The sequence below is a fragment of the Chionomys nivalis genome, chromosome 8 (genome assembly GCF_950005125.1).
Source record: "Chionomys nivalis chromosome 8, mChiNiv1.1, whole genome shotgun sequence".
Taxonomy (NCBI): domain Eukaryota; kingdom Metazoa; phylum Chordata; class Mammalia; order Rodentia; family Cricetidae; genus Chionomys; species Chionomys nivalis.
In genome coordinates, this window is record NC_080093.1 from 75,930,193 (window position 1) to 75,957,855 (window position 27,663).

Sequence of the window (27,663 nt, forward strand, 5' to 3'; positions counted from 1 at the left end):
TCCCTGCCTCTGCATGGACCACCATCACTGCTTATTTACAGTTTGTACACTGTGACTGTAAGGACTAAGGACGCTGAGATGGAACGTCCTCAGATGCCAGCTTTGCTAGCGTCACAGATCACACCGAGGTGGGATGTCTCGTTTTCCCACAGAGGCTATTTTCATATACCGGTTGGCTGCATCTTGGAAGTCTGTTCTATGAATTCACCAGGAACGCCACCCGGGCAAAACTGTCTCATTTTCTACCACGAATGAAACTGGTTTAGCTCTGCTCTACCTGGTGCCCGCCCCCCGTGATCTCTATATCCAGGACTTACGGAGGGGGTCCAATTTCTGGCTGTGTGGTGTGGCTGAAGACGGGGAGGAAGGCAGAGAGTCCAAAGTCACATCACTCATGTTCTCATCCCCGGAGTTCTCTGAAAGGCGAAGGGGCAAGGGAGTCCGGCTGCCAGAGAACGTCTTTATGCGGGGACTCCCACACTTCTCCTCTGTCCCCCTCAGGGTGGTCTTGGCTGATTGCTGAGGACATTAATGGGAACAGTCATGTCACGCAAGCACTCTGTAGGGATTGGAGGGTTCCTTTGAACCCTGAAACCTTTTCATCCATGGCTTTCATACATGCCTAAGACAGAATCTTATTGAAAAATCAGTTCATGATTAACCCTATAGTATCCAAGAAGGGGTACATGGATGGAGCTCAAAGGGGCTACTAGTCTGTATTTCCTAAAGTGCTGGCCAGTTTGAGCTGGAAGTACACCCCAATGCATACCCAGAGGCCAAAATTTGTTTTTGCCAACAGTCTCCTGAATTAGTTCCTAAAAAGAGTGAGCTGGCTGGTCCCACTGTCCACACTTGGCAGGCCCAGAGGTCTGTTCGTGTACATGGGCACACATGATTCCTGTCAGTTCTGTTTCTCTCCGTTTTCTTCACTCTGGTCACAAACAGGCCAGAGCCAAGCAAACACCATCCCACAGGAAGCAGAGCCTGATCACCGCTGGGTACTCACCAACAGCTTGGTGCTCTGATTTACCACAGCCTGCTCCCGCGGTGAGAGGTCAAAGGGCGCAAGGCCCATGCTCTGGCAAATCCGGTTGCAGGCGTGAGAATAGAAGAAGAGAGCCATTCCCCGGACACCTGCAGGCAGAACAAGGGTGTCTGGGGTCTTATTTCTGCCTAGTGACGAAAGACAGTGAGGGCAACTGGAGGGGCAGTAGATCAGACAAACCAAGTTCCCGCCCCATCACCTCAGGGAAGGCCCAACAGTGTCTCAGTGTGTTCCCTCAGATTTCAGGGGAGCACGGTCTCTGTGGACATGGGCTGGCTCTCCCCACTTACCGAGATTGCCGTCTCCAAAGTCGGTGCCTTTCTCAGTGTGAATCTGTGGATCAGTGTAAAGGTCCCCCACACCCTGAATGTCCACCACAATCAGCTGATGACCAGAACGCTCAAATGTGAAGTGGCTGAAGGCCTGTGTCAGGGCAGGAAGAGAAGAAGTTGTAGCAGACCAGATTGTGGACTAGGCAGATGCTGGCCTGATGCTGTGAGGGAGGCTGTAAGACTCAGGTCGCCCTGGTAAAGGCAGTCTCTTCAAGCAGAGTTTTGAAGAGTAAAAGACAAAAGAAGGGTATGCTCAATTCTGCAAAGACCTTAGGATTACAGCTTTATTGTCATCTTAGGGCTGCTGAAAGAAACCAGCACAGGGTGGCAGGTGTATTGCTTTAAAAAAAAAATCTTGGGAGATGACTTGGTGGTTAAACCATTTGCTATGCAAACATGAGAACCAGAACTTGGATTCCGCAGAACTCATGTAAATGTCGGGTGCAGATGTAGGTCTGCTCCTAAGTCCAGTTTTAGAAGGTGGAGATGGGATTCCCAGAGCAAGCTTGCTAGAAAGACTAGCCTTATCAGTGAGCTCTGGGTTTGAATGAGAGACTCTGAGTAAGGCAGAAGAGTGGTCAAGGATGATCCCCATCATCAGAGAGGGACACACACGGGTGCAGACACACACTTGCACACTGCAGACATGGAAATACATGGAAAGGGGTGGGGGACTGGAAATACTGCTGTGTGGTGGGACAGGTACCTAGCATGTTGGAGCCCTGGGTTCATACATGTTCCCAGGGATGTGAGGATGTAAGACTCCACCCACAGGAATCTCCCTGTCTAGGGTTGAGCCTTCCCAAGTGGGTGGAGGATGAAAATGTGAGCAGAGCAAGCTCAGCATCTCACCTGTGGTGTTAGTCGAATGTTGTCATCACGGACAAAGCCTGAGTTGGAATTATACTTGATGTACTTGCCCTCAATGTAGTGCTCCAGGTGGAAGAGGGGCTGGCCTTGTCTGTCCTTTAGCTCAATGATGCACATCTGCATGATATCCACCTGGTGGAAGAGCAGGGAGCATGGTCAAGAAGAAGGGCTGGGCGCACACTGCTCTCAGAGCACAGACCTGGGTCTCACCAGCCAGTAGAACTGCTAACTGAACCTGGAATTCACTCTCCTCCTTTCCTTTAAATATGAAGATCCCCATATCTCTGGATTTTAGCAGTATACACAAGCAGGATCACAAAGGGAATCACACTGATTGGACTCTCTTGCAGCTAGGTGTGACCATGTGACCATACCTAGCCAATGGGAAATGACCACCAGCAATGCCATTACTGCAGCCTGCCCTGTGAGGTGGACGGCTTGGGAACCATAACTGGAACCATGGTCATTGTGATCCTAGGAGGTGAGAGAGTTACAGGACAGAAGGAACCAGGTCTCTGGATGCCTTCAAAGACACAGATTATCAGCCTGCTCAGAGCAATCTTTATATAAATCAGAAAGGGACCATTTTATGTCTGTGTAAACTTATGGATCTCTTTGCTAGCAACTCAGACTGGGCCTGGCACTAATATTGTAAGTCTGAGCAAGTTATTTCATGTCACTGTGTTTTAGTTTTCTTGATGCAAATAGAGGGATGTCGGGCTCGGCACCAAGATAAAATTTATTGCTACATTAAGGCAACATTGTTCATGCTATTATTAAGTTGTGGTTAGACATGTGTCCTAAACTGGTGATGCCGCAGAACCTTTAGGAAGTGAAGTCTCACCAAGGGAAGTGAGTCACTGAGGCAGCCCTTGGGGTTTTATAGCCTGGTCCACTATCTGTCTGCTTGACCATCTGCCTTATGTTCCTACTCACAGGCCTTTCCTACCAACTATGAACAAAAATTAACCCTTTTCCTTAAGTTTGGCCCCAACAGAAAAGTAGGTTTTTTGTTGTTGTTGTTTTGTTTTTTTTCCTGCAATGGGGAATTACAAGAAATGCGAACATTTTTTGAATTTCTTAAAAATTAATTTATTTTGGTTGGGGGATTTCGAGATAGGGTCTTACTATGTAGTTCTGACTATCCCGGAACTATGTAGACCAGGTTGGCCTCAAACTTAGAGACTCGTCTGCCTCTGTCTCCTGAGTGCTGGAATTAAAGGCGCATGCTACTGTGCCTGGCTAGATTTTTATAGCATATGTATGGCATGTTATACACAGGTCTAATATAGGCCCTATGTATGGCATGTAATACACAGGTCTAATATAGGCCCTATGTATGGCATGTAATACACAGGTCTAATATAGGCCCTATGTATGGTATGTTATACACAGGTCTAATATAGGACCTATGTATGGTATGTAATACACAGGTCTAATATAGGACCTACGTATGGCATGTAATACACAGGTGTTAATATAGGCTTTATGTATGACATGTTATACTCAGGTGCTAATATAAATACTATGTATGTGTTCTAAACTGCAGTAACAGACCTGTGGCTTTTAACTCCTGAGGGTTCTGCATGGCACCCGTCTCTCTCAGTACAACCCAAAACATGGAAAGAACCAGGTTTGGACTTCAAAAGCAATGACCCTCTAGGAAGAGGGTCACCAGACAGGCAGGCAGCAACTGCAGAAGCAACCTGAGCCCAGAGGTGACAGCTGAGACCTTTAGCAAAGACAGCTGCAGTTCTGAGAACAAACCTGGGGGGAAGAGTGGACAGTCCCGGGAAGGGTCCTGTCTCCACGCAGACAGTGTGGCTGGCAAGGCTAGCTAGAGGGCTTGCTGGGTAAGGGGCAGTGCACAGTTGAGTGGGCCACCATCACCTGCTCAGATAACCATATTCATTTGCTGTCTTCAATTTAGCTTTGTCATTACTTACTTGATACCCAGGAACTAGGGGACAGAAATAAGCAAGACACAAAATCCCTGGGGTGGGGATATTAAAATATTAACTAAGTGGATAGATCCTTTTTAGATCACATCACTTCAAAGAAGGGAAAACAGCACAGAATAACATGACAAAGGTTGACTGGGTAGAAGGGAGATCTGATGTCCCTTGCTCTGGAGGTGATGTGTAAGCTGAGTCCCGGACTGTGAAAAGAAGCTCGCCATATAAAGATTATGGAAGTGATAAAGATTTGAGGGCACAGCCGGAACAAAGGTCCTGGGGCAGGAAATAAGCCGGGAAGCAAGAGAAGGGAGGCCAGAGTGAGTTAAATTGCTGAGGCTGTGGGGGCTGTAGCCTCTTTTGTTGTTTTAGAGGCTGGTTTGGAACTTGCTATGTAGACCAGGCTGGCCTAAAACTTTTACAGATTCACCTGCCTCTGCCTCCTGAGTGCTGGGATGAAAGGCGTGTGCTACCACATCCAGCAGACTCTGGTCTCTTGAGCGTGTGTAACCAAGGGCCTTATGAGCAGATGACTGACAAGTTCTTTGGCGGCCTGGAAGGACGGCTTTCCTGAGGAACCAGGGATTTGGGACAGAGGCAGAGAGCCCGTTTGCTCAAATGCCCACAGAAAACAAGAGGTTTTGGCTAGCACCAGGTCATATAATGACACAGAGGTCAAAAGGAGGAGGCAATTTGGTGGAGGACAGGCTCCACCCCTGCCTGGGAGGTCAGGCTGGTTAACATCACTGAGCCCAGAACCCCAGGAAGCCCACATCCATCCCCCACACCTGCTGCTACTGCTTGGAAGCCATCGTGTCCCCAGTCCCAGTCCGTACGGCCTGGGTGGAAGGCCTTTCAATCCGGACTGCAAAGACCAGCACAGGGCTCAGGCCCTCCGTCTACACACTCCCCCTGCCCCCGAATACTTTGGTTCAGACATATGCACTTGACAATCAGAGCCAATGACACCGAGTTCTGACACTTTCATCAGAACTGTTAGCTGGACAGTGGTGGCACACACCTTTAATCCCAGCACCCAGGAGGCAGAGGCAGGAGGATCTCTGTGAGTTTGAGGCCAGCCTGGTCTACAGAGCAAGTTCCAGGACATCCAGGGCTATTACAATGAGAAACCATATATCCAAAAGCAAAAAACAAACAAACAAAAAGAAAAAAAAAAACAAAAAAACCCAAGGCGTTGTCATTCCAATAAGGCTGGTGAGAAATGAGCCTGTAGCTACTGGGACTAAAAGGGCACCCGGAAGAGTGGTGCCAACCCAGATACTCAGGCCAGAGTAGACGATTCCTAATAACCCAGCATGGCCAGTGACAGCGTGCCTAGAGCTGGATCTGGCTGTCAAGTGCATGAAACAAGGACTTCCCTTTTTGGATCAAGCCAGTCTAGATGGGTTTCTATCACCTGCAAACGAAACTCACGAGGGGGACAATGAGATGGCTCCCCAGATGAAGGAGCCTGCCATCAAGCTGATGACTTGAATTCAGTCCCTGGGCCCTGCACGGCAAAGGGAGAGCACCAACTCTCCAAGGCTGTCATCTGACCTCCGTACATGTGATACGGCGTGTGTGTACCAGCCACACCATAAAGATCATAACAACAGATCCCATTTATCAACAGAGATAAGAACACTCCAATCACAGAGCTCCTGGTTTTATAGAAATAAATTCACTGCATATGAAGTCCCCGGCTTAGCATGTCAAAAAAAAAAAAGTGACCATTACTGGCAACTGGTAAGACGGTAAAGGGCTAGACATGGTGGTGCATACTTTTAATCCCCAAATTCCAGAGCCTGGGGGAGGAGGAGCATAAGTTCAGTGCCAGAGCAAGAAAGACCCTGTCTCAAAACATCAGGGGCTTGAGGTGTGCTCCATGGTCCAGCACTTGCCTGGCATAGGCAAAGCTCTGGTTTTAGTCCCCAGTACTGCAAAGAAGAGGTGAAGACAGGACTCCATGTTTCCCCATTGCCCTCACAGCCAGCCAGTGGTGCAGGAAGGAGGCACACGCACCTGCTTGGGGGGCTTGTGCCGATTGTACTCCTCCCCCCAGAGCTTCGCCTCCATCTGGAGCTGGACATCCTCAAAGTACACGCTCCTGTCCACCGGCTCGAGGTAGCGTTTGGCCACGTAGTTGGAGGCGCCTTTCCACTGCTGGGTGTGCAAAAAGTTGGAGAGTTTCTTCCTGGGGAGAAAGACAAGGGGGAGCCCATCTACAACTCAGAAGGTTCACGGCAGACACAACCGTGAGATCTCAGAACAACTAGGCCCTGTCTGGTGTGGACGGCTAGATGGAGAAGGAGCACGGTACAGGAGCTGGAGAAAAGGCAACAAGCCCACTCCTCCAGCCAGAGCCAGAAGGGCTAAGGATCGACGTCCGTGGCCTCCCATCCCAAGCAGGTGAGCGGCCATTCCCTTTCCTTTCAGAGGCCTACAACTGGGTCAGTGTGGGGTCCTACGCTGTGTGGAGAAGAACCTGGCTATATGGAGGCACAGATCACTTGTCGTGAAGTCTTTAGTTGAAAATACCCCAAAGTCCTAGCTGTTAGGCGTCTTGGCAGAAGCCTTGGGCCAAGTCACTTACGTTCTGAAGCACTCCCTCATTGCTCCGCGGCCGAAGGGCTGAAAGAAAGGACAGAGTCATCAGTACCTGCAACCCATGAGCCCCTCTGTTACTGCCCACCCAGCAAGGTGGTCCATATATTACCTCAATCCTAACAGCCCTAGGCTGTCCCTCCTGGGCCTCAGCACCAAAGTCAGACAGACTTTTCAGCCTGGAGATTGCTGGGATGAGGGGGACTCCATACCTCATCTCAAACCCATGGACGAGCCATTGTGGGGCCATGATGCTGGGAGGGGCAGTGCACGGCAAAGGCTGGTTTTTTCAGTCTCTGCTTCCTGGCCACCATCAGGTTAACAGGCCTCCTCTGCCACGTACTCCTGCTGGGATGTGCTGCACCCACACAGGCCCAAAGCAACAGGGCTAACAGACCACCAACTCAAAGTTCTGAAACCATGAGCCAAAATAAACCTTTTCTCTTTAAGGTAATTATGAAAGTCGGGTGTGGTGACCCCTGCCATTGATCCCAGCACTGTCTAGGCCCTAGGACAAAGGCAGGAGGATTTCTGTGAGTTCAATGCCAGCCCAGTGTATACACTGAGCTCCAGGAGAGCTAGGGCTAGATAGAGAGACTCTGTCTCAAAACAACAAAAAGATGACTGTATAGGGAATTGTGTCACAGGTATGGAAAACTGAATAATGTTGTCTCAAAACAGAAGGAAGGAAAAATGGCTCAGCTGTTAGTTAAGAACTTTCTGCCTTGAGAGAACCTGAGTTCAGCTTGCATCATACATGTTGGACTCACAACCACCTGGAGCTCTAGCTCCAGGGCCCTCTTTGGGCCTCTGGGGGCACTGTACTCATCTGTGTTTGTGTGTGTGCGCATACACACACACACACACACACACACACTAAAAATATGAAGATAAACCAGATCTTTAATATCAGCACTCAGGAGGCAGAGGCAGATGGAGCTCCGTAAGTTCGGGGCCAGCCTGGTCTACAGAGTGGTTCCAGGACAGACAAGGCTACACAGAAAAACCCTGTCTCGAAAAACCAAAAAGATAGAACAAAACAAAAAAACTCAAAAACAAAGATAAAGAAGGAAAAAGAAAAACAGTAAAAACTGAAAGAAGGCACTTGGGAGGCAGAGGCAGGCGGATCTCTGTGAGTTCGAGACCAGCCTGGTCTACAGAGCTAGTTCCAGGACAGGCTCCAAAACCACAGAGAAACACTGTCTCGAAAAACCAAAAAAAAAAAAAAAAAAAAAAAAAACTGAAAGAAGGGAGGAGAGAGGAGGTCACCTAAACGTCCATCAGTAATTTGCCACACAAAGCACAAGGTCTATTTGTTCAATGAAGTATTTACACAGCAAAAGGGGGAAAAAAAAAACGGAAAATGTTGGGGCTGAAGAGATGGCTCAGAGGTTAAGAGCACTGTCTGCTTTTCTAGAGGACCTGGGTTCAACTCCCAGCACCCACATGTATAACTCTAGTTCCAAGGAACCCCAAATCCATGTCAAAACACTAATGCACATAAAATAATTTTTTAAATTATTTTTTAAATTATTTAAAAAAATGAAAAATGTCAAGTAAAAGAAGCCACACTCAAAGGACACAATGACAGATGAATGAAAGTCTTAGGACAGGGTCTGGGACAGTGTTGTGCTGTGGTGGGTGAGCAGTGAGAGTCTGTGGGAACACTGGCTACGTTCTGCCTCTCTGGGTCCTTGCCCGTGTGCCCGCCTTGAGTACACTCATCAAGATGTATGCTTTGCTTGCTTCCTGGTGTGGGGATGAACTCAGCATCTCTCACATGCTGAGGATTTACACACCAGTGAGGAACAGCTCCTTTCCTGTTCTTCTGTGAGTGTATTACATTGTAAAAGGTCCCCTCACTCTGCGCGAAGAGCCCCCTTTTCCACTCCTGCTTTCTTTTTTGTTTGCAGGATGCTGGCTGCAGACACTGAATGTAGCAAAAAGAAAACAAACAAAACCCAGAGGGTAGTGCCAAGTCAATCAGGCCATTGGTGGTGACCCACTGAGAAGTCTTCATGACCTCTTTGTGTAGGATGTGCCTAGAGGTGAGCAATTTACATTATAGAAAGTGGGTCAGGGGTTTCCAGGAGTTAGGGTGATGAAGGAATGGGGTGACAGGAAGGCTAAAATGTTCTGACAACAGCCAGGGATGGGTCTTCCTGGGCTGTCCCCAGCGCAGGCTGGGATCTGGGTTGGCTTGACCTTGAGCAGGACATGCGGACATGTGAGGGTGTGAGCAGGACAGAACCCTAGTGGGCTCCAGGGATTTAAACAGAGGGTATGAAGCTGTGCCTGTATGCGGGGGTGATGACCAAAACATGTATGTGCATATATGAAATTCTAAAACAATGAATTTTAAACGAGGGGTAGGGGAGTTCTGGAACTGAATGGTGACTGTTAAACAGCTAAAAGCCATTGCATTGTATGCGTTTTTCTTTCCTTTTGTAGTGCTGAGGGTGGATACCAAGGTCTTGTGCATGCTGGGCGAGCATGCTGCCACAGACCTGCATCCCAAGGTCTTGTGCATGTGCTACAACAGACCTGCATCCCAAGGTCTTGTGCATGTGCTACCACTGACCTGCATCCCAAGCCTGACTTATGTAAATGCAGTGAGCAATGTGTATGCTATGTGAGATACATGTTAATAAGCAAGTATTTAAAAATACAAAACATGGGCTGGTGAGATGGCTCAGTGAGCAACACAGCTTGCAGCCGAGCCTGAAAAATGAGCATCCAGGACCCATGTGCCGAAAACAAAACCAAATACCACAAGTTGTCCTCAGACCTATCAGGTGCACTGCAGCATGCATGTCCTCACAAATAAATAAATAAATGCAATAATAATAATAATTTAAAAATATAATATAGGGCCAGTGGATGGCTCTGCAAGGAAAAGTGCTTGTCACCTAGCCTAACAACATGAATTTGACCCTTGGGATCCACATGATGAAAAGAAAGAAAACAAGTTGTCTTCTGACCGCCACAAACACACACACACACACACACACACACACACAAAGTGGATTCACAGCATGCAGGAGGCCGGGGCAGGAAGTTGTAAGTTGGAGGCCAGCCACAGTGAGCATGATGCTGCTTAGCCTGGCCTGCAAAGGATGACTCTGTTTGTCTGTCTGTCTGTCTGTCTGTCTGTCTTTCCTCTTTCAAACACATAACAAATAAATAAATAAATAAGTGAGTGAGTGAAAATAAAAGACAAAATTAAATAAAACAGAAATGGAAAGAGGGCACTAAGAGTGGTTTGGGAAAGTCCCTACTCGGCCCTGGCCCCTCAGAGCTTCTGCTTACCTGAGATGCCATCTTGATGAGAACCTCATCTTGCAGCCATTCCCCGGTGACAGCGTTGTACCTACAGAGATCAGAGCCCACCTAGAGCATCCTGGTCCTGCCCCTCACTAGCTCAAACTCTCCTGGGCTCTCTATAGGCCTCAGGACGCAGCCTATTCTGTACCTGGGCCAACAGCTTGCTGAGTCTTGGGGTGGGCTGTGGACATCTTCCTTCCTTCCTTCCTCCCTCCCTCCCTCCCTGGCTCTACCCATGCATGACGAGGACTTGGTTTTCCTCAGATACACTTATTCCTTCTGTGTGGTCTTGCCAAGATCAGCACTCCCTACTAGACTCTTGTCTGACTTGCTCTGCTCTGTTATCAGGCCACAGCTCCACAAAGCAGGCCCGTGTCTGTCTTGCTCACCACAGGGCCTAGTGTGTGTAGATGCTTAATAAACACACATTGGACGAAGATATAAATATCCTTATAATTGATCTATAACTTTTAAGTCTCAGGCATTCCATACACCCTATAGAGCTATAGCAGGATCTCTGGATATATGGGCTGCCCGAGACCTAACAGTAGCAAACAGCAGGTCCCAGAGAGCGAGGGAGGGAGGTAGCAGTCTCAACTTTGCCAAGTACTTGGACCAGGCACAGCCCACACAGGTAGATACAGCTCTCAAGAGGTAAGGACTGTCACAGTGCACACAGGGGGAAGGGAAGGGAAGAGTTGCCTCTGAGGTGAGATAAGAAAGAGTGTGGAGGAAACATGGAGGAAGTGATGGGGTGGAGAGAGCCTAAGAGAGAGAGGGAGAGTGTAAGAGAGCGACAGGGAGAGATGGAGAGGAAAAGGGGGAGAGAGGGAGATGAAGAGAGAACGGTAAGGAAAGACAGAAAGACGGAGAGACAGAACAACAGATGACAGAAGAGGTGGGGGAGGGGTGGCCCCAGAGTACCCCCCACCCTCTTTCCAGAGCCCCAGGCCTCTAGTGAGTCACTACAGCAGGAATCAACCCTTATCTCTGGTCAGCAGCCTCCTCACTCAGAACACCAGACCTGGGAAAACAGGTTTGTCAGGAACCAACAGAAGCCTGGCAGGTTACCTCCCCAGGCTCAGAGGAGGAGGAGGAGGAGGAGGAGGAGGGCTCTGCCAGGCTGTCAGTTTGGCTGCAGCCAGTGGGAGGCAAGCATTATGTTCTACATAGAGAGATGGACCACTCCCTCACCTCCATTCTGAGAGGCACTCAGAGGCTGGGGCAGGGGGTCAGTGTGCAACCTTGAAAGGGTCTTGCTTGCTGCTAGCAACCACCAACACCATAAAGGTAAGAGCCAGCGAGAACTGGTGACACAGACCTGTAACCCCAGCCACTTTCAAAGGTGAGGCAGAAGAATAGCCAAGCTGGAGGTCTGTCTGGGCTGCATAGTAAGTTCAAAGTCAGCCTAGGCCAACCTGGGGGGACCCTATCTCATATGAAGCCTGGGAACGTAACTCACAGGCAGAACACTCGTCTAGTATCTAGGAAGCCCTGGGCTCAGTCCCCAGTAACATGGTAAGAAAATGAATAAATGACTGAATGCCTAGTGTGCCCAAAGTTCACGGAGTTCACTAGATGCTGGGCTCTAAAGCAGCCGGCTTCATTTAATCTTTACAGAGACCCTGAGACGGCGACAATTACTGTGCCTGTTTTACAGAAACCGGCTCAGAGGTGAGGGCTCCTGCCTGAGCATCGGGATTCAAACTCAGGCATGATTAAAGCAGAATCTAGCTCTTAACCACCCTGGAAAGTTCAGAGGGACAGGAAAAACTGCCCTAAACAGACAGCCAGCTTGTATCAAGGCTTTTAATCTTAAAAGGCGATGGCCAGAGAGAGAAGTGTCAGGTTTAGAAAATTCAGAATGTTTCAGACAGCCATGCTTGGCCTCCAGCAATCAGAATGTCCTAGACGGCCATGTTTGGCATCCTCTTACTGGCAGCCTGGGTAGAATAAACTCAGCTGGCTGAGGAGAGGAGGCACATGAGGGGCTCTGCAGCCAGCTCCTTGAAGGACAGGAGTAGAAACACGGAAGAGGGCGGAATGTGTTAGCCAGAGAAAAATGTCACAGCCAGTGACCATGCAAACTGGCTGCTCTGTCTCGATACTGTCTGCCTCTACTGCTGTTTGCAAGGACAGTGTTGGGAGGATGGTGTCACAAGTCAGGAGGAGCCTGGGTCCCTGAGCTGCCCCGAGGAGATGCTCAATTCTCAACCTACTTCAGATGGATGATAGATGCACCTTTGCTGCAAGAAATGTCCCCTTTCCTTATCTAAGACATCCAGGACCAAAAGTTTTCCATGGTTCGGATTGTTACCAGTTTTGAATATTAGTACAGACTTAGCTGGTTGGGCCTCTCTCACAATCCCACCTGCTCCAGACACTGTATTAGTTCTCTTTCTTTAGCTGGAAGCAGGACCCATGACACCCCACCCCCCACCCCCAAACCCACAAGGACTCCTCAAAGCCCCTGGGACTAACTGCTAACCTGTGCCGGGTAGCGTGTTCCGTGACGATATCCTCAAGATGGAACTTGGCCCAGGGGTCAGGCATACCCTTGGCTTTCTTAATCGCGAGTTTCCAGGCTTCCTGCAGAAGGAAAAGGGAGCGTTAGGCCCAGGTCAGGAGCAGCCAGCCGCCTCTTCCCCAGTTATGTCCCCAGGGGAGGACCACAGCATCCAAAAGAAAGGATTCCCATCCGCTGTCCTCCCAAGAACAGTCCTGGAGGGACCCAGAGGATTCTCATGGGCTTCGCCTAAAGATAGAAGTCACTGACATGTTAATTTTATAATTCTTCACTTGCTGCCAAAAAGTTGAAAGTGAAAATAAGACTTTAGAGGGATGGAGAGATGGTTCAGTGGTCAAGAGCATGTACTGTTCTTGCAGAGGGCCTGAGTTTGGTTTGATGAACAGCCACATCCACATTACACAGATCACAGCTGCCTGTAACTCCAGCTCCAAGGGATCTGTTGCCCTCTTCCTGCTTCTTCAGGCACTGAAGCCTGTGTGTGTGTACATGTGCATGCGCACATACACGCACGCACGCATGCACACACGCACGCACACCCACACACACACACACACAGTTTTTTGAGCCAGGCAGTGGTATAACGTGCCTTTAATCCCAGCGCTCGGGAAGCAGAGGTAGATGGATCTGTGTGAGTTCAAGGCCAGCCTGGTCTACAAGAGCTAGTTCCAGGACAGGCTCCAAAGCTACAGAGAAACACGGTCTTGAAAAACAAACAAACAAACAAACAAAAATTAATAAAATATGAGTGTTGGGTAGGAAGACTTCTGTGAGTTTGGGGTCAGCTGGGCCATCACAGTTACAGGACACAGTTAAGACTCTGTCTCAAAAATATTAAAAAATAAAACATGATATTGGATTGGGAGTATAGCTCAGTGATAGGGTGCTTGCCTGGTATACACAAGGCCCTAGGTCTGGCCCCCAGAAATGCTCCTTTCTCCCATTTAAACAAGTTTAAGCATTTTTTTAGTGAGTGTCTGCCAGGACCCTTGACCTCCTAATGCAGCGCCACTGCAAACACTTTGTGCACACACCAACCCGCTAAAGAGCTATAATGGGGGGCAAACCAACAACAAAACCCTCATTCCTTAACCTCACCCAGCAGCTCCTGCATCCAGGAACCAACCCCACAGAAAGAGAATTCACAGAACACACAGAAAGTGTGTTCACTCTCACACTAATTCAAGATCCATCCTACGATCTGGCAAAAATGAACCCAACCTAAGCATGATGGGAAGGACTGCTTAAACACATTCTTATCTTCATGCAGAAGGCTAAGGAAGCTAGGCATGGTGGGACGACCTGTAGTCCCAGCCTGGGGAAGCTGAGGCAGGTGGATTACCAAGAGTTTGAGGTCAGCCTGGGTTACACAGAAAGTGCCAGGATGGACAGGAATGCATAGATCTAGCTCAAAGCAAGGAAGAATGAGGAGGAGGAGGAGGAGGAGAAGGGAAGGAAGAGGAAGAGGCAGGAGAGGAAGGAAGGTTGCCAAATGGCTTTGTGGTAGGTGCTTTGGTCTGAGTCCCTCAAGCCTCATGTGTTGGAAACTCAATCCCTAGACTCCCATGTGGATGGTATTCAGAGATGGGATCCTTGGGAGCTGACTAGGAGCAGAGGAGGCCAGAGAGATGGAGCCCCCTCCCAGCCCCACGATGGCACCAGTGGTGTTACAAGATGAGAACAGGGTTAATACAGTCACCGTATCACACCACGTGATGCCCTCTGCCTTGCTACGCCTCAGTCGGATGAGGCTCTCACCAGATGTCAGGAAGATACCAGGTAGTGCTCTTGGACTACACAGGATCCGATCTTATAAACTAAATAAGCTTCTATTTAATAAGAATTTTTCAGTTAATTATTTGTCGTCGTCCTTCTCCCCCACCCCCCGGCTTTTTCCTTTTGAGTCATGGTTTCATAGTATAGTCCTGGCTGTTCTAGAATTCCCTATGCAGATTAGACTGGCCTCAAACTCACAAAGATCCTCCCGAGGGCTACGATTAGAGGTGTGTGCCAAGACAGCCATCCAGCAACTATTCTTCACGAACTATCCATTCTTGCTTGTGTTGTCACAGCGACAGAAAACAAACCGACTCAGCAGCTTCCCATTTTAGCTGTCTTCAGTCTGTTGTATGTTTTGAGGAGACCAAAGCAGAAACTTCCCTGCCCTTTCCGAACCAATATCCTTAGTCCACAGCACTCTGAATCTTCACTACCCTTTTGCTCTCTTCCTAAGAAACTCAAATCTTTGCCCCAGAGGAACTTAAATCTTTGCTCCAGAATCACCAAGATCCAAACTCCCTTCCAGACCTGTAGATCTTCCCCTGTGGGAGAAGATAATTGGTAGGGGACTGGGCATCACCTGGGTGAGACAGGCCAGGAGTTCTGGAACAGTGAAAGGGCAGTCGAGGGACAGCAATTTCAGATCACCTTTGTACCACCAGTGTCTTTCAGTGCCCCAGCCAACCTTGGAAGAAGTCCGGCTTCCCAGGCCTCAGCAGAGCTGCCCAGTGCCTACCCTCCTAACGTGGACCCCTCACTGGGACCCTGTTAAAAACAGAAGTCATCAGGGAAAGGAGATAAGACCCCCCCACCCCTTACACACACACAGACAGAGACAGAAAGAACGAGCCTGGGCTCCCCTTGCAAGAGGCTTTCCAGTCTCTGTAAAGCCCATGTTTTTTTTTTTTCTTCCAGTATGGAAGCTAATTTATGACTAATGAACCTACTAGGCCAATACAGAAAAGACCCCAGAAGCCACTGCCCATGCATGCCTTCAGTGAGTTCCATTCCATACACTTTTTAAAATATGGTTGGAAACACACAGTGAACACACGTTACATCCTTTTGGGGGAGCAGGTCCCTGGGACTTCATGCTTTAGTGGTCCTAACCACCACCCTCCCCACACTCCAAAAGGATCATCTGCTTCACCTGAAAACCACGCACACTGCAGAATTCTGAACGAGAAAGTGGAGTCCTCCCAACAGCCCTTCCTGGGCTGATGCTTGCTGCAGACATTGAGCAAGTTTTCTCTGCCTGTTAAAAGATGTGCTTCAAGAGCGGCACACCCTGCTTCTCTTCTGAATCCTACTTTCTGCACGTAATACTCGGTCTTCGACGGCCCTCTGGCTTGTGTGTACAGACCGCATCCTTCCCAGGGCCGTGGGATAGAGAACTGTGTAGGTATACCCTACTCATGTGCCCCCAGGAGATCGAACTTGGATGCCTTCCAGTCCGTCCCAGAACACACAGTGCTGAATCTAGCATTTTTGTCTCTACAACTCTGCATACTTGGGCAAGATCTCGGTAGGAGAAATTGTTGTTTCTTTTTTTTCAATGTAATTGCTGGACCAGATTTAAAGTCTAGGGGCCTGGGAAACAGGTCAGTGTGGCAGAGGGCTGGGCCTTGGGTTCAGTCCTCAGCAGTGAAACAAAAAAATCAGAAATTGCCCCACAATGTTCTTGTAAGTTATGCTCCTAGCAGCAGTAAATATGTCATTCAAGTTTTAGTGGGAGATCATGTCAAGGAAGTATAGAAAAGTTACACATTTGCAACAGTACAGAGTAATAAACTATCTGAGTTTATTACTACAGAACTGGCTTGCACTCATCTTTCCCCCTCTTATGAATGACTCCCCGGCAGATATGTGGACATCTAAAACAGCTTCTGAATCTCAATCCCTGTATGTCAAGAGGCACATCACTGTCTTATACTCCAGCCGCTGGGAATGGCTCATCTGTCTGTCTGGGGAGGTGGAGGCTGCCTGTCCTTCTGCGCATGTCTATACCTGCGTAGACATGGTTCTCAGGCTGTGTCTGTCTTGGAGGATGACTCTACCACTGCCTACAGTGCCAGTGACAAGGGCTGTCCCACTGGGGCAGGGGCATGGATTATCAACATCTGGCTAGACTTAGTAGCTCCAACCAAAACCTCAGTTAAAGGGTTGGAGCTGCGGATAATCAGTACACAGCTTGCCTAGCACACACGAGGTCCCTAGTTCCATCCCCAATATCACTAAGAACAAAAACAAACAGCAAACAAGGAAGAAAGTACTTTATAGGTGCGGGAATGGCATGGGGGCAGGAGGACAAAAATCTCCTTTTCCAATCTCAGGAATCACTCCACACCAGCTACAGATGGCTTTAAGGCAACTGGCTTGTTTCCAAGACAGGGTCTCGCTATGTAAAGCTGGCCCCAAGCTCGCTATCCTCCTGCCTCAGCCTCTCGTGGGCTGGGATTATAGTTGCTCACCACCATAAGTAGCTGCAACTGACTTTTCCTTTTTAAAGCACAGTATAAAAAGTCTAATATTGGGCTGGGGTGATAGTTGAGCAGGAGCTACTACTGCCAATTCTGACAGACCGCGTTCGATCCCTGGGACCCACCTGCTAGGAGAGAAACAGCTCCCTCAAGTTGGCAAACTGTCTTCTCACCTCCACATAAATGCTAGGTACACACAAAATAAACAAATGAATATTAAATTTTAAAAAAAGGCTGCTGGGTGGTGATGGCACAGGCCAGCCTGGTCTCCAGAGAGATTTCCAAGGTGGCTGTGGCTACACAAGAGAAACCCTGTTTTGAAAAACAAAAAGAAACTTTACCTTGAAAAACCAAAACAAACAAATGAATGAATGTGGTCTCTGCACACAGGACAGATGCTCCTGCCAGAAAGTAGCTCTTTGAGATGGCAATGCACGTCAGGGGTGACTCCATTTGAGCTCACTGTCACTGCTGTGATATTTTACCATCAGGTCAGGAAAACTACCTACATATGTCCTACAATGAGAACATACTTCAGAATTGTGTGCGTGCGTGCGTGTGTGTGTGTGGTACTGGAGACTGAACTTAGGTTCTCATGCAAGCTAGGCAAGTATTCTACCACTGAACAATATTCTCAGCCCTGAAAAGTGTAAACCAAAGTCACTATTGTAAACGAGTCTTTGTTGATACTGCTAGGTAGGGCCTCAGACATGCTGGCACATGCTCTACCACTGAGTAACACTCCCAGCAGTTAGAAGATTCTTAAATCAGCTCTAATAGTCTCTAGTTCAAATGATTTTACATCTCAGCTGCTGAGTAGGTGAGTTGATTTTGCAGGTTTGTCTTAAACGAGAGGAAACCGTGGCAGACAAACGTAGCTCCAGCTCCTTAGCAGGAGACTCCTGAGTTCAAAGGCAGCTAGTGGCATGGCAAGTCCCCGTCTCAGAAAAGGGACAGAGAGGCTCAGAGATCAAGAGCACTCAGTGCTCTTCCCGAGATCTTGGCTCGATTCTCAGCACCCACATTGGTAGCTCACACCCATCTGTGACTCCAGTTCCAAGGGGATCCAATGCTTTTTTTTAGGCCTCTGCAGGCAAGGCATGCATATGGTGCAGATGTACAATAGACAAAACACCCACACACATAAATAACATAAATCTTAGAGGGCCGAGGAGAGATGGCTCAGTGGGTGAAGGTACTTGACCCCAAGCCTGACAATGTAGGTTCAATCTCTGGGACCCACACTGTAGAAGAGGAAAACAGATTCTCACAAACTATCCTCTGGCCTCCACATGCGTGTGATGACAAAACACGCAAGCCCACACACATATACACACATAGAGCATGCCCAAGTCCACACACATACACACACAGAGCATGCCCAAGCCCACACACATACAGACACAGAGCATGCCCAAGCCCACACACATACAGACACAGAGCACACACCCAAGCCCCCCCCCCACAGAGCACGCCCAAGCCCACACAGAGCAAAGCTAAAAAGGGAATAGAGAGGGTTGATTCTTCTAAGTCAAAGAATACAAAATAAATAAACAGAATCTCAAAATATGAACACATTTCCTGGAAGATGCAGGGGGTAACACTAGAAAAAATGTAAAGTGTTGGGGCTGGAGAGATGGCTCAGCGGTTAAGAACACTGCCTGCTCTTCCAGAGGTCCTGAGTTCAATTCCCAGCAACCACATGGTGGCTCACAACCATCTGTAGTAAGATCTGGTGCCCTCTTCTGACCTGCAGAACACTGTATACATAATGAATAAATAAATCTTTTAAAAAAAAATGTAAAGTGTCTTTGAGGCCCTTGGTACAAGTGACAACGGTGTTAGGTTTTTTGTACTTGTTTTGGTTTGGTTTTTGAGACAGAATCTTGTGTAATCCAGGCTAAGCTCAAACTTGCTATAGTCCAGGATGACCTTAAACTTCTGACCATCCCCAAGTGCTGGGATTACAGTGTACATCACCACACTGGGTTAATGCAGGGCTTGAAGCCAGGACTTCACGGGTGCTAGGCAAGCACTCTGCCTTCTGACTTACAGCTACAGCCTTTGTTTTAACATTGTTGTTATTTCCATGATCACAGCAATTGTAGCCTTTTAGGAAGCATCCAGGGACCAAATGAGCCCTCCTTCCATGACCAACTGTTCCATTATAAATGTGTTGTCTTTCTGTTGTTCTGGAGAGGCCAAGAAATACAACTTTGAGTCAGCCCAGGCTTTCCTTCCTGGAGGAAACAGGGGGTTCATACCAGACTCTGTGAGAAAACGTAAAAAGCAGGAAGAGGTGAAGAAGACCCACAGTGCTGTGTGGCTGCCTAACACCCTGCTACACACACTCAGCAGTTGATATGTGCATCCGTGGACTGCAGCACTCCATGAAATACTGGAGACCATCAAAGAAACACACAAATCCCAAGAAACCGAAGCAACTACAATATTAAAGCACATCCATGTGACAGGCTACCACAGAGCAGAAAGGTGACTCTTTCTTCTTCCAGTACCGGGGATTGACTGGGGCTTCCTGTGTGCTAGGGAAGCATTCTGCCACTGAACTATATCCCTAGCCTTCTCTCTGTGTGCTCGCCCAAGCCTGACAATAGGAGTGTGATTCCCGGGACCCATGTGGTTGGTAGAAGGGGAGAACTGAGTCAAGTTATTCTCTGACCTCATACCCGTGCCACAGAGTGTATGGCCTCCCCCCACAATATATACATACAAATATACATACACACAAATATATATAAACAAATATGCATGTTTATATATAAACAATGTTTAAAAAGTAAAATAATTAAATGTGGTGGCAGATGCCTTTAATCCCATCACTCAAAAGGCTGTGAGTTCAAGGACAGCTTGGTTTACATAGCAAGCTCATGACCAGTCAATGCTACATAGAGAAGTCCTGTCTCAGGATAAAGCAACCAATCAAACCAAAAATCCATAAGAAAATTCTGTTTGCAGAAGTAGCTACAACTGTAACTTTGGGGGTTCAAAGCCCTGGTCAGGAAGAAAAGCAAAGATGGGAATAATAAAAACCAAGGCGGCAGCATTCACTGGGGTGACACAACAGTGGGGTAACAATACCGGGCTTCTTGGGAGCCCCTGCCCACATTGCATTCTACTGGCATCTCAAGGCAATTTGGGAGGACAGAGAGATAAGTGGGAGAGGTCCAGGTTCAGAGAACAGGAAAACTTTGGGTATGTGAGACTTAGAAGGAAGCTTTGATCTGGCTGGCAAAAGGAGTTAAACACGGCCACTATGAGACCTTCTTAGGCCACCCCTCAGAATGGATTTATGCACACAAAGTGTCTATGGGACAACGAGATGGCTGGAAGTGGGGGGGTGGTAAAGGCATTTGCCATCCACCTTGATGACCCGAGTTTGATCTTGGGATCCCTCCTTCTACCAATTCCCACAAACTGTCCTCCGACTTCTGTATGCATAGTGTGATACACAAACAAAAACAACTTCAGTCTAGAAAAGGCAAACTCACGGAGACAGAGAGTAGATTAGTGGTCCCGAGGGCTGGGAAGAGCAGAGATGGAAGTGGTGCCTGTGAGGTACAGCTTTCGACAAAGCTAGCTATAGAGATGGCTGCATCATTTTATGAATATACTGAAAGACACTGGATGGTACATTTAAATGGGTAAGCTGGACGGTATGTGGGTTATATTTTCATAAAATTGCTAGGAAAAAAATGAAACTAAGAGAAAGCAGGGGAGGGGGAAGCCCTTGTCAATCAACACCCTTGCACACTGCACCAAACCATTTCAGCACATTCCTCGGTAGTGTGAGCCCCTACAGCAGGGTTACAACCTTCTTTTTTTTTTTTTTTTTTTTTGAGTGAAAGCTCATGATTTTATTGTCTTCATAACAAGGTCAGCTTAGAACTGGATCACTTGGCCCTTTCTCTTCTTATCACCACCCAGTTCAAAATGCTTGCATCTCTTAATAGCCAGCATCCTCTTAGATCTGCAATTGGGCTCCACACATTCCAGTCTCAGCACAATCTTCTTTGTAGTTTTCGCCTTTTTGTGGAAAATAGGCTTAGTCTGCCCACCATAGCCACTCTGTTTCCTGTCATAACGCCGCTTTCCCTGGGCATACAAAGAATCTTTGCCCTTCTTGTACTGGGTCACTTTGTGGGGTTGGTGCTTGCCACATTTCTTGCAGAATGTCCGTCGGGTCTTAGGAACGTTCACCATGTTGGCGGGTGCGATATCGGCACAGAAAGAAAGAGGGAAGGCCAGCGGTTACAACCTTCTTAAACTCCTCCTGTGGGGCACCCCACGACACCAGACAGCTTCCCTTCCTATGCCAGCGGGACTCTTTTTCAACTGGGCAACAGGCTTTCATCTTGCAGGAGATCAAAGCGTCTTAGGTATCCTTCTTTTTATTATTTTAAGATGCTAGAGACTGAACCCAGGTCGTCAGGCTCGCTAGGAAAACACTCTAGCCACTGAGCCACCGATCAAGCCAGACCAGGCCCGTAAACTTTGCGTTCTGACTGCATTCTCAAAGCACAAAAAACAGTTAACTGCCTCTGGCTTACTTCCTATGGTCATGGGTCTGAAGCCTGAGGTGCCAGGGTGGAGCCTCACAGGCTCAGACAGTCATCACACCTTGGCTCTCCAGTCTGGAGTGACTAGTTTTTTTTTTTTTAAACCAAGCTGTTAGAACATTAACAGCATGAACGGCACTTACGCAACTGAAGATGGGATGTGGGAAGCCAGGTACCCCATACAGCAGGGCAGTTTGTTGGTGCAATCAGCCACACCACAAGATTTTAAATTCCAGGTTCTGCCCAAGCCACTCCATTGCTAGTTAGTACATTTTCGGGCAAGTGTATCCCCCCGCACAGGCAAAGCCGTATGTACAAGGAAACTGTCCTCCAATGAGATGAAATTCAGCTTTTAAAGACAACAAACAAATGAAAGATCATATGCACAAGGCCCTGGGCTTGATCACAAACAATGAAAAAAAAAAAAGCCCCACAAAATATAGTGAGATCCAAACTGCAGTCATTAACAGCACCACTCTGAGACAGGATCTCCAGGGAGGGAACACAGTCCTGTTGCTTCGCAGGAACACAACTTCAGTTTACCATCTGGCAAACTGCCCACTGTCTGGGGCTATCGGGATCATTGTGTACACCGTACTGAGTAAGCCACTGAGTAAGCCACGTACGGCAGAGCTTGCCCAGACCACAACCAAGCTACGGAAGCTAGAGTTCATGTCAGCTCCCAAGGGGATAAGGGATGATGGATAAGGGTGGAAACCAGCTTGTAACGTCTCCACAAAAACTAAAGGAAGAAAATCAGGGCGTGTGAACATAGCCTGGCCTAAGCAACAGACCTTTCTGGAGGGCATGCTCTGTGCTGAGATGGGGGGGGGGGACGGCGCACATTTTCATTTGTCTACAGTTCAGATTTGTTTTATCTGTACATACGTTAAGCACTGATTATATATCTTATTAAGATTGACTTTTAAGTTTATATATGTAGAAGCTGCAGAGACAGGCTCAGCGGTTAAGATCACTGGCTGCACTTGCAATGGACCCATGTTTGATTCCCAGTATGCACATGGTAGCTCAAAACTAGCTTGAAGCCGGGCGGTGGTGGCGCACGCCTTTAATCCCAGCACTCGGGAGGCAGAGGCAGGTGGATCTCTGTGAGTTCAAGGCCAGCCTGGTCTACAAGGGCTAGTTCCAGGACAGGCTCCAGACCTACAGAGTAAACCCTGTCTTGAAAAACAAAACAAACAAAACTAAAACTAGCTTGAGTTCTCGGGGATCCAACACCCTCTTCTATCCTCTGGGTGCACCAGGCACAGAAGTGACGTACAGAAATATGTGCAGGTAAGACACTCATACATATGAAATTTAAAAAATAAATTTATATATGTGAATCTGCCATACATAAAATACATTTGCATATATTTATATAGTTTGTGAATATATTTGCACTTATATTTAAAGACTGCATTGTGTATGCTATTTGCAATAAGGGGGAAGAAATTCATCAACAGTTTTCTCAAAGCGCTGGGGTTGTTGCTCAACTGTCCTGGAATCTATATGTCTCTGGGTTCCAATCTTGAGCCTGCAAGAAAAATCAGTCCCTCCAAAAGGGCTGAGCAGGGCTGGTGAGACGGCCAAGTGGGCAAGGTTGTGCTTTTCATGCAAGCAAAATAATTCCTGGTGGAAGGAGAACCCACTGTGGAAAAGTTGTCCCCTGATCTCCATGCAAGTGCCAGGACACACACATATCCACACACACAATACATGAATAAATAAGTAAATGTAAAACTAAGAGTAAATATAATTTATAATGGGGGAAGGGAGAGGAAAATGTAGAAGGGCCCAGTGTGGTGGCACACGCTTGCGGTCCTAGCACTAGGGAGATGGAAAGATCAGGAGTTTGAGGTCATTCACTGCAGAGTTAGTTTGAGGTCAGCCTGAGCTATAAGCCCAAATCAAGCCTGGGTGATGGCGGTGCATACCTTGAATCCCAGCACTCAGGAGGCAGAGACAGGCAGATCTCTGAGTTCAAGGCCAGCTTGGTCTACAGAGTGAGTCCCAGGACAGCTAGGGCCACACAGAGAAACCCTGTCTCAAAAAAAGCAACAAAAATAAAAGCTCAAACCACTGTGGGGAGGTATGGCAGAAGAGATTTATCTGGAAGGAGATGGTAGGAGGAGTGGGCATAAATATGTCCAAAATTATTGATATGTATGAAATTCTCAAAGAATGAAAAGTTCAAAACCAAATCAATCAAACAAACCAAAAACTGTAGAACCGTCCAAGGTGTAAGGAAAGAACAGTCAGTCACCCCATCTGATCCTGTCCTAAATCAATCCCTGATGGTGACACTCTTCCTTAGTCAATCCATCTCAAAGCCTCTCTCCCTGTCCTGGTTTCAACACTTTACTGAGGCCCTCTCTCACACAGGGCAAACTTCCCCTGAGACCCTTCTCAGTGACTCTGCCCAATTCCTTGGGAACTTGGGAACTCTGCCCAATTCCTTGGGAACTGACATTTCACAATACATACCCAGAACCTGCTGGTACCTGTTTTTTGGAGGAAGGCAAGATGGCCATTTTGGTTCAACAACCCAGGTTACCATGTCAACAGTAAATTAAAATATAATATATATCAGAGCCTGCTTTCAATGAGGTCCAACATGAGCAGTGAAGACTTGAACCACCTCATCATGCCTGGTTCAATATTCTACCAACTGCTTCTTATTTATATGTAAGTTAAAGGAACGGTGGGGGTCATCGACAGCCCCCAGCCTGCAGTGAGGAGCTGGCTCATGGGTGACAGTGAACAGTGACAGGTACATGAGGAGTCTGCTCTGAGCCCAAAGGAACACAGAGGGAGCCCCTTCAGAGTTTAGACTGGAGGTTTCCTGAGCAAGGCCTCAACGGGAAGAAACTTTAGGCAGAGGCGTGCGAAGGGAGGCTGCCTATGCCAGGAGCTGCTCCCAGCTCCTCTACCAGGACTCTGAGCTCAGTGTTGAAGAAGTGAGGAGCTTTAGGCTGTTTGGAGATTTGTACTTGATGGGGTAATGTGACCTGGAGGCACTGCATTTGGGGACTGAGGCCAGAACTCAGCTGCAGAGTGCTTCCTAAACCAAGCTTGAGGCTCTGTCCTGGAGGGAGCGAAGATGTTATGCTTTCAGATTATCTAAACAATGAACTCCAAAGCATTAAAACTTCCCAGGAATCCCATGCTGGGAAAAGGGAAAGGTTAAATTCCAGGTGCCAGCCGGGGGAGGGGCTGCTTCCCAGGAAGAGAGTTCACACAGCTCTGACATCAGATCAGCTTGAGGAGACACAGTAGGCCAGTGATGGGAGGGGCGACCCTTGACCTGACCAGACTGCTGTTATGCCTACCTCTAGCCTCCTGTTTAAACCCAGCCTCATGTGTCAGTGCCCCAGGGTTAGACTTGGGAGCCGCTGGACCTCTAATCTGTTCCTCTGTACTGTGTGGCCGCACAGAGTGACTATCTTTCCTTGTTTTTTTTGTTATTACTTTTCTCTCTAACTGGTGTATTAAGAATGGATTGTGGCTTAGCCTAACCTGTTGGGCTCATGAGACAGTGTGTGGTGCTGGAGATGAAACCCAGGGCCAAGCCGTACTAGGAAAGCATTCTTCCTTCGAGCCATATCCCCAGGCCCTGGAATAGTTATAGACATTGTTTTTTGTTTTTAATTACCCAGCAAAATCACTCATTTTAGTGTGAAAATGTCTCTGTTAGAATCACGATGTGCCATTTAAAGAGATCTCTGCATGGGCTTTGGAGCTGTTTGCATATTGAGCCCTTCTAGCTGTCTCTGGAGATGGAAGCTGGGAAAAGAGGAAGCTCGGGGTATTGGGAGTATGCTCCAAAGCTGCCTCTCCATGGCAAGCAGGATAAACTGGAACCTGCCCTTCAGGGTCCCCACAGACCCAGAGGAGACTGAGTTATTTCTGGAGTTAGGTGATGGAGAACAAGATAAGCTAGAACTCTAGCCTGGAAAGGAAAAAAAAAAAAAACCCAACCTAACCCAGTGTCTGTAATAACTAAAATTATTAATTTTCTAAGACAAATTCTGAAGGCATGAAGGATGGCTTTAATATTAAATCTCAAAATAGCAACAGGTATTTTGTTTATAATGCTAAGTCACTGTCTGTTGTAATGATCAAATTAAACAAGGATAACAGCACTGTGTTTTTACTTTCCCTCCATGTTATTAGACAAAGCCCAGCAACGCTCACCTTCCTCCCTCTCCTTTGCAACTGCACTGCCAGGGTGTGCAGAGCCCCTAAGACAAACGCCCTCTTCCTCAGCCAAACCCCAAGGTAATGACTTTCTGAGCAAAACAAAGAACTACATTTGACATCACAAATCTCCTCACCCAGCTGAGTGTGGTAGCATACGCCTTTAATGCCAGCATCAGGAGGCAGAGTCAGGTGGATCTCTGAGTTCTGAGTTCGAGGCCAGCCTGGTGTTCAGAGTGAGTTCAAGGACAGCCAGGGCTACAGAGAAAAACCTGTCTCAAAAACAAACAAAAATTATAAAAAATAAAAAACAAATCCCTTCACCTAAACACACACATGTAACATGTTATTAAAGTACTTTTTAAAAACTAGACAAATACAGATTTTGAGGCAGTCTAGAAAGACAGGGAAACTATGGGACATGGGAAGGGAAAGGAGCCCTCACTCAGGAGTTAGGTTAAGATAAAGCCACTCCAGTCGGTTCCGGTTAGTAGTTGCTCACACCTTTAATCCCAGCACTTGGGAGGCAGAGGAAAGCAGATCTCTTTGAGTGTGAGACCAGCCTGGTCTACAGAGGGAGTTCCAGGGCAATGAGGGCTGTTATATAGAGAAACCCTGTCTCAGAAAAACAAAAAACAAACCAAATAAATAAATAAATAAATAAAGCCACTCATCAACTGAGAGCCATGAACCTCTACCCCAACAATAAACATTTCCTATACAAGTTGCTCACAGGGTTAATTTTGCTTCCATAGATTTTTGTTGTTGTTTTTTTGTTTTTTCGAGTCAGGATTTCTCTGTGTAGCTTTGGTGTCTGTCCTGGAACTAGCTCTTTTAGACCAGGCTAGCTTCAAACTCACAGAGATCTGCCTGCCTCTGCCTCCTGAGTGCTGGCTGGGATTAAAGGCGTGTGTCACCACCGCCCAGCCTCCATAGATATTTTATAGTAAACAACAATGTCCCAAGCTTAGGCCTGAATGCAGAGAATCTTGGCTAGCGCCGCCTCCATTCCTCCCCCAACCATCACCCAAAGATCCTCAAGAAAACTTTGTTTACAATGATGCCCGTCTTCTGTACCCCTGTGAGACACTTCTACATTATCAACTGTAATCCTGCAGGTACCCCTCAGGGAACACCCAGGAACCTCTAATTCTCAGCAATCCTTCAAACCTAATCAAAATCCAACATATGATGACTGTTGTAAAAAATGAAACAAAACAAACAAAAAACCAAAAGCAGGAGCTGAGCAGCTGATGCCTGCAGCAGGGTGTGCACCCCATCTGTCCATCTGATCTGTTCTAAGAAGCACATCCACACACGCATGTCTCAGCGGTGTCTTGTCTGTCCTTCTGAGCACTTCTCTTTCTCTCAACCCTGCTGCTGAAGCCTACATTCAATTCTCTTGACTGAATCTGGGGATAGGGCTCAGAGACTAAGTGCAGGAGAGCTAGAACTGCACCCCCGGCACCCACATCAAAAACCATGCAGACATGGCCGCCACCTGTAATTCCAGAACTTAGGATCCTAGGGGCCACAGGGCTAGCGAGCAATCAGCAGACTCTATAAAGAGACCCTGCCTCAATAAACAAAGTGGCCAGTGATGGAGGAAGACATCAACTCCTGGTTTCCACACACTACACACACATACAATCACACACATGTGCTGGGCAGTGGTGACACGTGCCTTTAATGCCAGCACACCGGAGGCAGAAGACAGGCGGATCTCTGTGAGTTCAAAGCCAGCCTGGTTTACTGAGTGGGTTCCAGGACATCCAGGGCTGTTACACTGTCTCAACCCCCCAATAAAGAAAAAAAACAAACAAATATCACACACGAGAACATGTATACTGCACATATATATATATATATATATATATATATATATATATATGTAAAACAAAACAAAATAACCCTTTATTAAACCCCAACTTTGCTGGCATGGTGGGGGCACACACCTTTAAACCCAACAT

General features: G+C 47.6%; 2 protein-coding genes across 4 annotated transcripts in view; both read right to left on the reverse strand.

The window, feature by feature from the left end:
* Window positions 1-27,663, reverse strand: part of Eef2k (eukaryotic elongation factor 2 kinase) — a 61,338-nt gene that overhangs the window by 17,022 nt on the left and 16,653 nt on the right. For 2 of the 3 annotated variants that reach the window (XM_057779280.1, XM_057779281.1), the window contains exons 3-10: window positions 12,619-12,719; window positions 10,116-10,176; window positions 6,796-6,833; window positions 6,225-6,396; window positions 2,230-2,379; window positions 1,336-1,468; window positions 1,007-1,134; window positions 318-519 (exon numbers count right to left, since the gene is read on the reverse strand). In XM_057779280.1, the coding sequence (XP_057635263.1) occupies window positions 318-519; window positions 1,007-1,134; window positions 1,336-1,468; window positions 2,230-2,379; window positions 6,225-6,396; window positions 6,796-6,833; window positions 10,116-10,176; window positions 12,619-12,719 (985 nt within the window). Of the gene's footprint in view, window positions 1-317; window positions 520-1,006; window positions 1,135-1,335; window positions 1,469-2,229; window positions 2,380-6,224; window positions 6,397-6,795; window positions 6,834-10,115; window positions 10,177-12,618; window positions 12,720-27,663 lie in introns of those variants that run through there. The other variant, XM_057779282.1, reaches the window with a different exon arrangement.
* Window positions 20,778-21,149, reverse strand: LOC130880307 (60S ribosomal protein L36a-like). The gene has a single exon (XM_057779283.1). It carries the CDS (start codon window positions 21,135-21,137, stop codon window positions 20,817-20,819), a length of 321 nt encoding a protein of 106 aa, XP_057635266.1. The 5' UTR covers window positions 21,138-21,149; the 3' UTR covers window positions 20,778-20,816.